Source organism: Ahaetulla prasina, chromosome 16 (genome assembly GCF_028640845.1).
Source record: "Ahaetulla prasina isolate Xishuangbanna chromosome 16, ASM2864084v1, whole genome shotgun sequence".
Classification (NCBI taxonomy): Eukaryota; Metazoa; Chordata; class Lepidosauria; order Squamata; family Colubridae; genus Ahaetulla; species Ahaetulla prasina.
This window is the reverse complement of record NC_080554.1, coordinates 9652501-9667807: the sequence shown is the minus strand read 5'-3', so window position 1 is coordinate 9667807 and position 15307 is coordinate 9652501. Positions and strand designations below refer to the sequence as shown.

General features: G+C 44.9%; 1 protein-coding gene across 1 annotated transcript in view; it reads left to right on the top strand.

The window, feature by feature from the left end:
- Window positions 1-15307, top strand: part of MEGF9 (multiple EGF like domains 9) — a 58409-nt gene that overhangs the window by 23011 nt on the left and 20091 nt on the right. The window contains exon 2 of the mRNA XM_058159130.1: window positions 14684-14882. Within this exon, the coding sequence (XP_058015113.1) occupies window positions 14684-14882 (199 nt within the window). The remainder of the gene's footprint in view (window positions 1-14683; window positions 14883-15307) is intronic.

Here is a 15307-nt window from a genome sequence, read left to right as displayed (position 1 = left end):
AATTCTTACACGGGGAAGACTCTTGCAGTTTGGAAAGTTCCCGCTCCGGAATTCTTGTCTCGCTCCTTCACCTTTTGTTTGAGTGTTATTAAAAATAGATTTGCCCTCTTGATTTGTTCAGAAAAGGGAGGCAGAGATGCTATCTGTCAACGACGGAGTTGCGCAAGTGCCAGGCAGCAAAAATGTCTCTTGAGAAGCGAAGACATTCCAGAAGGCGATGACGGTACCTGTTAAGTGCGCACTCAACAACTTTATGTGAGGCTTCTGACTCGCTGCCCAATGAATCACGGTGCTTCGTAAAATCCTAAACTTTTCAAAAAAAGAAAAAGAAAAAAAGAAAAAAGAAAAGAAAAGTTGCTGGGGTAGAAACAGACCTTAAATAGGAAACAACGGAGTTGTTTCCTAGCTGAGCCGCGTGATCATCAGAGCCTTTTTTTTTTACTTTTAAAAGCATTTTTTTGCAACCACCCGAAGAGGTTGTAAAAAAAATGCTTTTAAAAGTAAAGAAAAAGACTGCGTGCCACAGATGATCCACCCTCCCCACGCGCCGTCCTACTTACCCCATGCCTCCTTTTAGCGTGCACACCTCGCATTTGGTGCGTGGTGCACATGTGCAGCCAGCGAACCAGTAGTAAACTGGTTCAGATTTTACTACTGGTACACGGGTATATATATAGGGACACGGTGGCTCAGGGGCTAGGACGTTGAGCTTGTTGATCGAAAGGTCGGCAGCTCGAATCCCTAGTACTGCCGTATAACAGGGTGAGCTCCCGTTCCTTGTCCCAGCTTCTGCCAACCTAGCAGTTCGAAAGCACGTAAAAAAAAAAGGCAAGTAGAAAAAATAGGGACCATCTTTGGTGGGAAGGGAACAGCGTTCCGTGAGCCTTTGGCATTGAGTCATGCCGGCCACATGACCACGGAGACGTCTTCAGACAGTGCTGGCTCTTTGGCTTTGAAATGGAGATGAGCACCGCCCCCTAGAGTCGAGAACGACTAGCACATATGTGCGAGGGGAACCTTTACTTTTAGCTTTACATGGGTATATGTGGAGACTGTCAGTAAGAAAAAACAAGGAAGTAAGTTGTGAAATGCATGCAGAAAATTATAAAAAGAATGAGTCTGGGGATGAGCTCAGAGCCTTCCTGGACTCAGCTATGACTGTGGACCTCATTGCAATGGGTCGTTGATATAGAATAGAATAGAATTTTTTATCGGCCAAGTGTGATTGGACACACAAGGAATTTGTCTTGGTGCATATGCTCTCAGTGTACATAAAAGAAAAGATCATCAAGGTACATCAAGGTACAACATTTACAACACAAATGATGGTCAATATATCAATATAAATCATAAGGATTGCCAGCAACAAATTTACAGTCATACAGTCATAAGTGGAAAGAGATTGGTGATGGGAACGATGAGAAGATTAATAATAGTGCAGATTTAGTAAATAGTTTGACAGTGTTGAGGGAATTATTTGTTTAGCTGAGTGATGGCCTTCGGGAAAAAACTGTTCTTGTGTCTAGTTGTTCTGGTGTGCAGTGCTCTATAGCGTCGTTTTGAGGGTAGGAGTTGAAACAGTTTATGTCCTGGATGTGAGGGATCTGTAAATATTTTCATGGCCCACTTCTTGTTGGCTCTTCCTGTTCTGAATTGCTGATGAAATAATCTTAGAGTAAGAATTGTTTATTGTGCTACTGTCTCTTGTTCCTTCGTTGGGATATTTTTATGACATGGGTTTCCTCCTTCCTAACTCCAGTGCCTTCTCTGTCCCAGAAAATCTGAAGGTCCCTTTTCTACGAATACCTTGGAGGCCTTTTCAAACATGCTCTTGAATATTATTTCAGTATCCAGTCCAGTTGGCTTGACCTCTTCTTGCCTGCTTGACCGGTTAATCTTCCTTAACCAGTTATTCCCCCACTTTTCTTTCTTTTTTTTTTAAAGTTTGTTTCTGCTGGCCCGATGTTAACTGATAACGTTCTTGTGTGTGTTTTGGTTGTGATTTACCCCAAAACAAATCACACTGGGCAGAACCGAGGCATGCGTCGTTGACTTACATTCTAGCACTCTGTGTGTGATGGATTTTGCTGTGGCTGTTCCTGCCTTCCCACCCACCCACCCCCCCAAAAAATCTTATCTGTGTATCCTCCTCAGGGATGGGCTTCAAAAATTTTAGCAAGGGGTTCTCTGCCTGGTTGCTGGGTGGGCGTGGCCATGGTGGGCGTGGCCTAGTCAGCCTCCTGCATCATAGGAGGAGGTCATTTTTGCCCTCCCCGGGCTCTGGAGGCTTTCCTCGAGCCTCCGGGAAGTTGAAGTTCTGGAGGCCCCTGTTTCTGGCCTTCCTGAACTTCCGGTAGGCCCGCTTTTGCCCTCTCCGATTCCTCCATGCGCGCCCTGCACTTATCTGCATCCAAAATGGGCCATGTGGGGACTCCTGGGAGGGGAGGGGTGGGCGGGGCCAGCCAGGAATGGTATTTGGGAGGTTCTCTGAACTGCAAAGAATCTTAGCTACAGGTTCTCCCGAACCCCTGCGAACCCCCAGCAGCCCACCCCTGATCCTCTTCCCTCCTGATTTATTTTCACACAATGCAGAATTTCTTCTCATCGTGATTGTACGCACAGTTTCTTGCTTACTAGGCGTGATGAGGGCGTATATATATATATATATATATATATATATATATATATATATATATATATATATGTGTGTGTGTGTGTGTGTGTGTGTGTGTGTGTGTGTGTGTGTGTGTGTAGGTTTTCATGGGTATAGGTATGTAGGTTTTGGCATATTCGGGTCTTTTCCCGTGTAAGGTTGAAAGTATCTAGGCGATGTTTCGACGAGGTCTCACTCGTCATCTTCAGGCTGGTGTTTCGGCTTCATGCTTATGTGAGCAAAGCGTGGTTATAACTGCCATTTCTCTATAAATACTATTTATACTATCTATCTATCTATCTATCTATCTATCTATCTATCTATCTATCTATCTATCTATCTATACACTAGTATTTATAGAGAAAGGGCAGTTATAACTACACTTTGCTCGCATAAGCACGAAGCCAAAAACTCCAGCCTGAAGATGACGGTTGTTCGGGTTTTCTCCCGTGTAAAATTGGAAATGTCTTGGCAACATTTCGACGAAGTCTCATTCGTCATCTTCAGGCTTCAGCTTCGTGCTTCTGGGAGCAATGTGTGATCGCAGCTGTTTCTTCCTTTTAACTGCTAGTGGGGGTTTGAACTGATTGGGTGGGAGCTTGGCTGTGCTCTGATAAGTGCACGCATTGAAGAACACAAGAAATCAGTCAAAAAAGAGGAACCAACTTCTTCCCTGGTCCAACACTTTAAAGTCACAGGACATGATATTGACTTTAAAAAGACCAGAACTATCGCCAAAACTGAACACTTTAACAACAGAATAATCAGAGAAGCCATTGAGATAGAAAAACGCCCACACAGCATGAACAAATGAGATGATACCTCCCGCCTACCAGCCATTTGGAAACCCGCCCTTATTGACAAACGAGTCCCTAACACGAGGAATGACACCAGACCCACACTCACGAGGTCCACACAGGATGTCACCACCGCACATCCACCCAGAAAGCAGACCCAAACCCACACTGATCATGAAGCACGACCAAGGACCAGAAGCCAGACCGCAGTTGCAACATTAGCCATTTCAAACCCCTCCAATCCATACATGCAGCAGACTGACACCCACTATGAAGATGTAGCACCACCAGAAAGCCAAACAACAGCTATGCAGCTCACCAGCTCAAATCCCCCTGCAACACAGACTAAATTGAGCACAACCAAGCCCCCACCCAAACAGGACACACCCCAGCCAATCAGAGCACAAAAACCTCCATCCAATCAGAGCACAGCCAAGCTCCCACCCAATCAGTTCAAACCCCCACTAGCAGTTAAAAGGAAGAAACAGCTGCGATCACACATTGCTCCCAGAAGCACGAAGCTGAAGCCTGAAGATGACGAATGAGACTTCGTCAAAACGTTGCCAAGACATTTCCAATTTTACACGGGAGAAAACCCGAACAACCAAAGACCTACATATATATATATATATCGGCCAACTAAAGAAGAACACAAACCCCACCTGACCAAGTGGACCTTGGACCAAGGCTAAATGGCACAATAAAGTCCCAGCCCCAACCTTGGATGTCCCCATCAATCTTGGATGGAGAATCCAAGAGAATCCAAGAAAAAACACCATAACTTTTCTTGTCTGTGATGGTTCTCCTTGTCTGTTCTTTCATCAGCGTTCATATATACCAATCAACCCCAACCTATGACTTTCAGATGACTTGGACTACAACTCCCATTACTCCAGCCAGCGGGTAGGCCTGAACTATGTCTGTAAACAACAAGAAAGTGCAGATCTGATTTCAAACCATTGCTCTGGTGTGTCCCGAAGCACGAATGCAGCTCTTTAAAGCAACCACGTCTTTCCTAGGATTGGGAATGTAGCCTCTTGCAATTGACCGACAGGGATTTTGTCAATGTCCTGGTTTTTTCTAAGTGCCGTCCAAGATTTTTGGGGAGTAAACGATCCCCAGTGTGCTGATAATTGCTGGCCCCACCGCGGCTTCACGAATTCGATTTTCAGATTCTTATTTTTTATTGTGGTTTGTTTGCACAGTCAGACAGACGTCCGACCACAGGTTGCATTCAGTAGTAGCGACCTGCAGATGGGTGTTCGGCCTGCCCACCCGCCCGGGTGCAAACCCATCCTATATTGCTGTGTTTTTGACGCTGTACGCATTTGTGGATGGCGCGCGGAGTGCCGTGTTGTTTGATGTCGCACGCGTGTGCAGATGGGGCACGCGAGCGAATTGCCGTGTTTTGTGATGCCGCACACATGCCGACTGGCACATGTGCACATTTCTGGGGCTGGGCAAACTGGCGGTAACAGTATATGAAGCCCACCTCTGCATCTGACAGACGTTCAGAGTAAATTGGACATTTTTATCCGCCTGTCGAGTCCTTTCCAAAAAAGTGCGGTAGTCAGATATTGATTTTTTTCTCCATAGATCAGAGGTCCCCAACCTTGGTCCCTTTAAGACTTGTGGACTTCAACTCCCAGAGTCCCTCAGCCAGCAAAGCTGGCTGAGGAACTCTGGGAGTTGAAGTCCACAAGTCTTAAAGGGACCAAGGTTGGAGACCCCTGCCATAGATATTACAAAACTGAGTAAATAAACAAGGAGGGCGGACTGGTGGTTTGGTGATGCGATTTTTGCTAGAACAAGATCTTGCTACAGCTTTTACACGCGACTATGCCTCTCTCACATAATTGAAACAGACATTTCTGGATTCACGAGGCCATTTCAGTGAACGGCCTTCACTTCTCATTCACAGGCCTGGGTTTTTTTGTGTGTGTGTTTTTTTTAAGGCAGGCGAGGCTAAAATTAGCAGCTTTCATAATCAATAGTTAATGATTTAAGATTCTTTCTCTGACTCTAGGCACTTTGCTTCTATTTTGGAAGCTCCTGCCTTGGGCGCTTTGGTTATCTTGTTTCCTCCCCACAAACCATCCATCAGAATCCAGTTGGAAGGGACCTTGGAGGTCTTCTAGTCCAACCCAAAACTTTCCAAATGGTGACACCACTTCGTTCCCCTGAGAGTGAGTTCCAGTCTTTCAAAAAAGCCGCCTGGGGACGCTGAAACAATTTCCAAAGGAAGTCAAAGGATCAATCAATCAGAATAGAGCTGGAAGGGACCTTGGAGGTCTTCTAGTCCAACCCTCTTTTCAACCCTATACCATTTCAGACAATTGGCTGTCCAGTCTCTTCTTAAAAATCTCCAGTGATGGAGCACCTCATAACTTAGATAGATAGATAGATAGATAGATAGATAGATAGATAGATAGATAGATAGATAGATAGATAGATGGATGGATGGATGGATGGATGGATGGATGGATGGATGGATGGATGGATGGATGGATAGATAGATATGGATGGATAGATAAATAGAGATAGACAGACAGAGAGAGGGAGAGGGAGAGATAGATAGCTAGAGAGAGAGAGAGAGAGAGATGGATGGATGGATATATATAGAGAGAGAGAGACAGAGGGAGGGAGAGATAGCTAGCTAGAGATAGCTAGATATATAGAGAGATAAATGATAGATAGATAGATAGATAGATAGATAGATAGATAGATAGATAGATGATAGATAGATAAATAGATGATAGATAGATAGATAGATAGATGATAGGTGGGTGGATGGATGGATGATAGAAGGATGTATGTATGGAGAATAGGTGGGTGGATGGATGGATAGACAGACAGATGATGATAGATAGATAGATAGATAGATAGATAGATAGATAGATAGATAGATAGATAGATAGATGATAGATATGGATGGATAGAGAGAGAGAGGGAGAGGGAGAGATAGATAGATAGAGATAGATATATAGAGAGATAAATGATAGATAGATAGATAAATAGATAGATAGATAGATAGATAGATAGATAGATAGATAGATAGATAGATAGATAGATAGATAGATGAATGATAGGTGGGTGGGTGGATGATAGGATGGATGCATGGAGAATAGGTGGGTGGGTGGATGGATAGATAGATAGACAGACAGATGATAGATAGATAGATAGATAGATAGATAGATAGATAGATAGATAGATATGGATGGAGAGAGAGAGAGAGAGAGAGGGAGAGGGAGAGGGAGAGATAGATAGATAGAGATAGATAGAGAGAGAGATAAATGATAGATAGATAGAGAGATATGGTAGATATATAACCTTGCATGATATGCAGTGTGAGTTATTTTTCCCATGATTGCTGGATTAATGGCCTCTCATAAAAAGAATGGAGGGGGAGGGAAGGCAGAGATGAGGAGGGTCCTACCTCCCAGATGTCAAAATTTAATATCTCAGTTATCTGAAGGTGAAGAAATTCAATCCTTTGGCGGGGAACCCCCAATACGGCTTGGATCAGAACTACTGGGTAGAACCAGTCTCTAAAAATAGGGGGGAAAAATATGGCCCTGAGGGGAAAAACAGGAGATACTAGAACAAAAGGGGAAAAGTAAGTGGAACAAGCCAAGAAGTCTGCTGGCTTTGATTCATTTGGGGGAACTTTTGATCTCCAAGTTATGACAACACAGCGGTCTGTCTTCCCTGGAGCCCTTTGTTGAAAGATTAAACTGAGCGGACTTGATAAAAAAGATAAAACCAAATGCACACCCTTATAATCTTAAAGAGTTTTGGAAAGAAAACCAAGGGCAGGAGGTTGCCTAGAACCCGTAAAGTTTAAGAGCATCCCATTTTTTCCTCCTCGTCACTTTAATGCTTTTCCAAAGGGAAGTTAATAGAATAGAAAGTGGAATGGAATAGAATAGAATAGAACAGAATAGACTAGACTAGACTAGACAGTTGGAAGGGACCTTGGAGGTCTTCTAGTCCAACCTCCTGCTTAGGCAGGGAAACTCTACACCACTTCAGACAAACGGTTATCCAACCTCTTCTTAAAAATTTCCAGTGTTGGAACATTCACAACTTCTGGAGGCAAGTTGTTCCACTGGCTAATTGTTCTCACTGTCAGGAAATTTCTCCTTAGTTCTAAGTTGCTTCTCTCCTTGATGAGTTTCCATCCATTGGTTCTTGTCCTGCCTTCAGGTGCTTTGGGGAATAGCTTGACTCCCTCTTCTTTGGGGCAGCCCCTGAGATATTGGAAGATATATATTCTATATAAGCAGGGAGGTGGACTAGAAGACCTCCAAAGGTCCTTGAGTGGCTCAGACTGCTAAGACAGTCTGTTATTAACAGCAGCTGCTTGCAATTACTGCAGGTTCAAGCCCCACCAGGCCCAAGGTTGACTCAGCCTTCCATCCTTTATAAGGTAGGTAAAATGAGGACCCAGATTGTTGGGGGCAATAAAAGTTGACTTTGTATATAATATACAAATGGATGAAGACTATTGCTTAACACAATGTAAGCCTCCCTGAGTCTTCGGAGAAGGGCGGGATATAAATGCAAATTAAAAAAAAAAAGGTCCCTTCCAACTGTGTTATTCTATATAAGCAGGGAGGTGGGCTAGAAGACCTCCAAGGTCCCTTCCAACTCTCTTATTCTGTCCTGGCTGTCGGTTTATGTTATTTTTTTATGAGACCGCCATCTTTCTTGAAGGCTGAGTTGGTCACCTCCGGTGCTCGGCTGTCGGTTGCTTTTCGTTTTCTGCCACTCAAAGCTCGATCCCCGTCAAATGAACCAACCGCAAGACCAACCTGGGCATGTGTCTCCCCCTTCTCTGTGTCCCGCGTTTGGTCTGATCTGAAGTATGTTTTCTGGGCCTTTTCCCCCCTCGCCCCCACCTCCTGTCTCCTTGCCTTCTTCAGCCTTGATTGCGTGACAGCCCAACACAGTCTGACGTTTGTAAATTCCCTTTGGTGTCGGTCTGATTTGTGGGCTTCGTTCAACGGCTTGTCTTTTCCGTGCCAAGAGCAGGGGACCAAAAAAAAACAAACCAAAAAACCCCCAAACCATAATAGTAAAAAAAAAAAAAAAGTGCTCCTTAGAAAAAAAAAGGGAAGCCACAGTTGTAGGAAGACATTCGAACCTGTCACGGCTACTTACAACTCAGCAGGAGAAGGATGAAAAAGAAAAAGAAAAAAAACAGAAGCAAGGAAAGAATGATCTTAAATTTGATAAATGGGGTATGCTGAAGGCTCTGAGCCAACATCTGGGGGTCGGGGTGGGGGGAAGAGATAGGCTTTCAATCCGGTGAAATCTAAAAATTTTCCCTACCGGTTCTGTGGGCATGGCTTAATTGGTGGGCGTGGCTTGGTGGTCAGGTGACTGAATGGGCATGGCCAATAATAATCAATAATAAAAATAATAAAGTATACAAAACTTGGGGGTGCACTGGTCTACCTTCTTTAACAGTAGAGGCCCCGGTCTACCAATCGCCTTTTTTTTTTTGGGAGGCACCGGTCTACCTTCTTTTTTTTCTTTTTTTTTTATTCAAAAAGTTTTACAAAAATTTTTTCCCCCTTTCCCCCCCTCCCCTCCCTTCGCAACCCCTCCCCGACTTCCCGGAACGAGCACAAGGTATAGTTAAAAGTAAAACAAACATATGCTAAAAAGTTTTCGTCCCAACTTAATTATACCCCTACAATCATCAATTCCTAACTTCCTCCAAAAGCAATCAAAAATAATACATCATAATCATTCAAAAATCCGGTCTACCTTCTTTAATAATAATAATAATAATAATAATAATAATAATAATAATAATAATAATAATAATAATAATAATAATAATAATAATAATAATTTAATTTCTATACCGCCCTTCTCCCGAAGGACTCAGGGCGGTTTACAGCCAGGTAAAAACAACAATAAATAAATACAATACAGTTAAAACCAATGTTAAAAAGCTTATTCAATTTGGCCTGTAATTAAAATAATTAAAATACATTACAATCATAAAAAAACCCATTAAAATTAGCAATAGTAATAATTTTATGCCAGTCCTGCGCGGAAGAATAAATATGTCTTCAGCTCGCGGCGGAAGGTCCAGATGTCAGGAAGTTGTCGAAGTCCTTTAAAAATAGAGGCATCGGTCTACCAATTGCCTTTTTTTGGGAGGCACTGGTCTACCTTCTTTAACAATAGAGGCACTGGTCTACCAATTGCCTTTTTTTGGGAGGCATTGGTCTACCTTCTTTAACAATAGAGGCACTGGTCTACCAATTGCCTTTTTTTGGGAGGCACCGGTCTACCTTCTTTAACAATAGAGGCATCGGTCTACCAATTGCCTTTTTTTGGGAGGCACCGGTCTACCTTCTTTAACAATGGAGGCACCGGTCTACCAATTGCCTTTTTTTGGGAGGCACCAATCTACCTTCTTTAAAAATAGAGGCACCAATTTACTAGACGCCTACAGCGCTGATCAGCTGTAGTGCGGCCCTTTGAAGCGCCACGCCAGTCATTTAAGGCCGTTTGCAGCTATATCACCACCAAGAAGTTCAGGGACAGAGAAGAGGAACAATGAGGCATGGGTTGTGGGGGGTGGGCAGGAATTTTTGCTACCGGTTCTCCGAACTACCCGCCCCCGTCGCTACTGGATCTCATGATCCAGTTCGAACCGGGAGCATTTCACCCCTGGAATAATTAAAATGTTGATGCCCATCAACTCCCCATCTGTGGCTTTTCCAAAGGTTTGTGTGAATCAGCGAGCTCTGCGATGTGCAGAGGGCATCAAAGAATATTTTTTTTGGCATCGTGCGGTGAGCCAGGCTTGCATTACTAGCTTTTCCTGTCCTAAGGTTTGCTTAGGGATTTAAAAGTGATGAACAAAACAGATTTAAAAGAGACACTGGAGGATTAGTTGGCTAGTTGGGGGCGGAAAAAAGGTTATGGGGAAGCCTGGTGGTTGAGTTGTAGGAAGATTTCAACTGAAAGGACACTGGAAGCAGCGATCCTAACAAGTTGGTTTTTAGGTGGACCTTCAAGGTGGATTCAGATTTACAGATTAACAGAGTTGGAAGGGACCTTGTAGGTCATCTAGTCCAACCCCCTGCACAAGCAGGAGACCCTACACCATTCCTGACAGATGGCAGTCCAGTCTCTTCTTGAAAGCTTCCAGGGATGAAGCTCCCACAACCTCTGAAGGCAATCTATTGCATTAAATATAGAATAACAGAGTTGAAAGGGACCTTGTAGGTCATCTAGTCCAACCCCCTTTTCAAAACAGGAGACCCTTCACCATTTCTGACAGATGGCAGTCCAGTCTCTTCTTGAAAGCCTCCAGGGATGAAGCTCTTCAGCTAAAGAAGTTGTAGAAAAAAATGCTTTTAAAAGCCTCTGACGATCCCAGCTGAGCCGCGCGATCGTCGGAGGCTTTTTTTTTAACTTTTAAAAGCATTTTTTCGGCCGAAGGAAAAATGCTTTTAAAAGTAAAAAAAAAACTAAAAACCTCTGATGATCTCACGGTTCAGCTGGGCATGGGCATTGGGGGGGCGGGCAGGAATTTTTGCTACAGGTTCTCCGAGCCACCCGTCACCATCACTACCGGATTGGGTGATCCGGTCCGAACCGGGAGCATTTCACCCCTAATGTAAATCCTAAAGCCATTGGTGGGCTGCTAACAGTTCGGACTGGTTCAGGCGAACCAGTAGTTACGACCTGCAGTTGGGGTGGGCCCACCCTGGCCCACCCTGGCCCACCCTGGCCCACCCTGGCCCGCCCTGGCCCGCCCTAGTGCTATGCTGCCGTATTTAGCCATGTTTTTTAAGCCACGCGCATGCGTGCAATCCACGCGCACATTCACATTTTTGTTGCTGGGCAAACCACATGTTAATTCATGTTCCGGCCACCTCTGCTCAAAACTGAAGAGTAGGTCATTTAAGACTTCAGGAGAAGGCCTTGATGAGTCTCTTTGAGAATGAAGGGAGTTCCCTCACTGGTACCATCTTGTTAACTTACTCATCACTTCCTCATAGGGAGGGCACGCAGCAAAGAATGCTATCTAGTCTCATTAGACAGGTGATACATTACGTTACAAGTAAGGGTGTCCTTCTAAGTAAGAACATCTTACTTACATAAGGAGGGGGGGGGCACTAAGCATTTTGGAAACCAACCCACAAACTCAAGAGAACAAAACCTTTACCCACATCGTACACCCGAGTTATAGAGCTAGAAGGATCTAGAAAGAGTGCAGAGAAGAGCAACCAAGATGATGAGGGGACTGGAGGCTAAAACATACAATGAACGGTTGCAGGAACTGGGCCTGGCTAGTCTAGGGAAGAGAAGGACCAAGGGAGACACGATAGCATCTTCCAATATTTGAGGGGCTGCCGCAGAGAGGAGGAAGGGGGTCAAGCTATTTGGCAAAGCTCCAGAAGGCCAGACAAGGAATAATGGATGGAAACTGATCAAGGAGAGATTCAACCTAGAAACAAGGAGAAATTTTCTGATCATGAGAGCAATCAACCGATGGAACAGAAGTTGCCTTCAGAAGTTGCGGGAGCTTCATCACTGGAGGCTTTCAAGAAGAGACTGGACTGCCCTCTGTCAGGAATGGTGTAGGGTCTCCTGCTTGGGTGGAGCGGGTTGGACTAGATGATCTACAAGGTCCCTTCCAACTCCGTTAATCTGTCTGTCTCCAATGCGCTAGCTACAACAAGGGACTCTCTTCGTGACACTTGCTTTCAGGATAGGAAAAAAAACACATTCGCTTCTCAACCGTTAAGAGTTTTTCTAACTTGACGGACATCCTGGGTGTCATTCTTGGACATTGTTTTCTATCTGGTTTTTGCTGATCGGGCACAGCTTTTGGAGGAACAATGGGGCTTTGAGCTGATGGCGTGGTTCTTTTTGAGCAGGCGTTGGAGGGGATCAACGGATCAACCAATCTTTCTTCTTCTGCCATGGGCCAGGCCTCCAAAGCCGAGTTTTGCTGGCACTATTGAATAATGCTGGATCAAACCATTCCCGGCGATTGGTGGGAACCACACATCTGACATGTGTCCGCCCGATTCAGATAATACTCTTGCAAGATAGAAGCGGAAAAGCTGCCTGCACATCTTTTAAACTCCTTCAGATGTTTCCAGTGATGGGTTTCCAATATTCTTACCACCGGTTCGCCCCGCACACCAGGGGTGAACTGTAAAATTTGTTACTACTGGTTCTGTGGGCGTGGCTTGGGGAGGGGGAGGGGGTAATGTGACTGGGTGGGCGTGGCCAACTTTCTTTTCTTTTTTCTTTTGCTTTTAAAAGCATTTTTTCTACAACCTCTTCGGCTCAAGAGGTTGTAAAAAAAATGCTTTTAAAAGCCTGCGATGATCAGGCAACTCAGCTGGGATCGCCAGAGGGAAAAAAAAAATCTTTTAAAGGGTTCTGATGATCCCAGCTGAGTTGCCTGATCGCCAGAACCTTTTAAAAGCATTTTTTTCCTACAACCTCTTTGGTCAAAAAATGCTTTTAAAAGCCTGTGATGATCAGGCCACTCAGCTGGGATCGCCAGAGGAAAAAAAAAGCTTTTAAAGGGTTCTGACGATCCCAGCTCAGTTGCCTGATTGCCAGAGGATCAAAGAGGTTTATACAACCTCTATACAATGCTTTTAAAAGGGTCTGGAGATCAGGCAACTCAGCTGGGATCACCAGAGGAGCCTTTTAAAAGCTTTTTTTTTTAACAACCTCTTCGGCCGAAGACTGGATGGTGGTGGGGAATGGGAGGATTTATCCTCCTTGCAGACAGCTGGTCATTTGCATCTTTCTAGCAAGTCATTGAGGCCACCTCTATTTTACAACACAGTCCTTTCAACAGTTCCAAGAAGGCTCCATACCTATTTGTACCACTCAGGTGACCCTGGCGACATAGATAAATCTCCAAGTGGCCTCCATGAGTCTCTAAAAGGACGCAAATAACCAGCTGCCTGCAAGGAATATAAATCCTTTCCTTCCCCCACCATCATCCAGTCAGAGCTGAAGAAACTTCTTGGATGAGGAGCAAAACATCTTCAATGAAAAACCAGAAAGTCCAGTTGCCTCTTGAAAAAGCACCTTTGGGGCGAAGATGACTTTAACTTTAGGCAGAGGTGCTACACCTCAACAGGCGTGGTCTAGTTGTGGTTTTTGGGTTGGGTTGGAGTTCAAAGACCTGCTTGGCCACCAAGCTCAGCTGGCTCCACCTCGTAGTACATTGCAAGAATACAAATAGGGTTGATGGTCATACCCATCGGATCTTGATGCTTTAAGTCGTCTCATTAATTTGATTCAGACCTCCAGTTTGGAGAGTCGATTGAATCGGCTTTTAACAGAGTAACAGAGCTGGAAGGGACCTTGGAGGTTATCTAGTCCAAGGGTCTGCAACCTTGGCAACTTTAAGACTTGTGGACTTCAACTCCCAGAATGCCTCAGCCAGAGTAGCTGACTGAGAAACTCTGGGAGTTGAAGTCCACAAGTCTTAAAGTTGCCAAGGTTGGAGACTCCTGATCTAGTCCAACCTCCCACCCAAGCAGAAGACCCCACACCATTTCTGACCGATGGCGGTCCAGTCTCTTCTTAAAAGCCTCCAGGGATGAAGCTCCCACAACTTCTGCTCCATGGGTTGATTGTTCTCACTGTCAGGAAATTTCTCCTTATTTCCAGGTTGAATCTCTCCTTGTTCAGTTTCCATCCATTATTCCTTGTCTGGCCTTCGGGTGCTTTGGAAAATAGCTTGACCCCCTCCTCTCTGTGGCAGCCCCTCAAATATTGGAAGACTGCTATTGTGTCTCCCCTGGTCCTTCTCTTCGCTAGACTAGCCAGGCCCAGTTCCTGAAACTGTTCATTGTACGTTTTAGTCTCTAGTCCCCTAATCCTCTTGGTTGCTCTTCTCTGCGCTCTTTCTCGAGTCTCAACCTCTTTTTCATAGTGTGGGGACCAAAACTGGATGGAGTACTTTAGGTGTGGTCTTACTAAGGCTTTATAGCGTGGTATTAGTACCTCCCTTGATCTTGATTGAATCCCTCTGTTAATGCAACGTAGGATTGCATTGGCTTTTTGTCCTATGCTCTCCAGATTGGGACCTGAGGCCAGGTGTGTTGTCTGCAATGGCTCAACTGCAGAAAAAGAAGAAGAAGAAGAAGAAGAGGAAATATGATTCTCCAATCAGCCCGTCATTAATTTCAGGTTCCTCTTTCTTTTGCTCGTCTCGCAGATGTCTTCTGTAACTGCAGTTCCGTCGGAAGCACGAGTGCGGGTGAGTGCAACGCCACCGGTCACTGTCAGTGCCACCCAGGTTACACGGGGCCCTCGTGCGACCGATGCGAAGATGGCTACTATCTCGGTCAACCTCCCCAGCGTTGCCTTCCTTGCAAGTGCCATCCCGAGGACTCCATCTCTTCGTCCTGCGACAAGTAAGGAGAACTCCTTCAAACCTCCAGCCTGTTAACCCTCTTCGTTCGTTCTCTTTTACTGGCCAGGGGAATGTTGGTAAATGTAGTTTTGCAATGTGGGATGGCTCCGGTGATGAAATCCAATTTTTTTTTTACTACCAGTTCTGTGGGCGTGGCTTGGTGGGGCTGGCAGGGTGAAGGATCCTACAAAATCTCCATTCCCACCCCATGCCAAGGGAAGGATATCGCAAAATCCCTATTCCCTCCCGACTCCAGAGGAAGGATATTGCAAAATCCCCATTCCCTCCCCACTCCAGGGGAAGGATATTACAGAATCCCCATTCCCTTCTGACTCCAGAGGAAGGATACTGCAAAATACCCATTCCGCATTCCACTCCAGGGGAAGGATATTGCAAAATCCCCATTCTCTCCCCACTCCAGGGGAA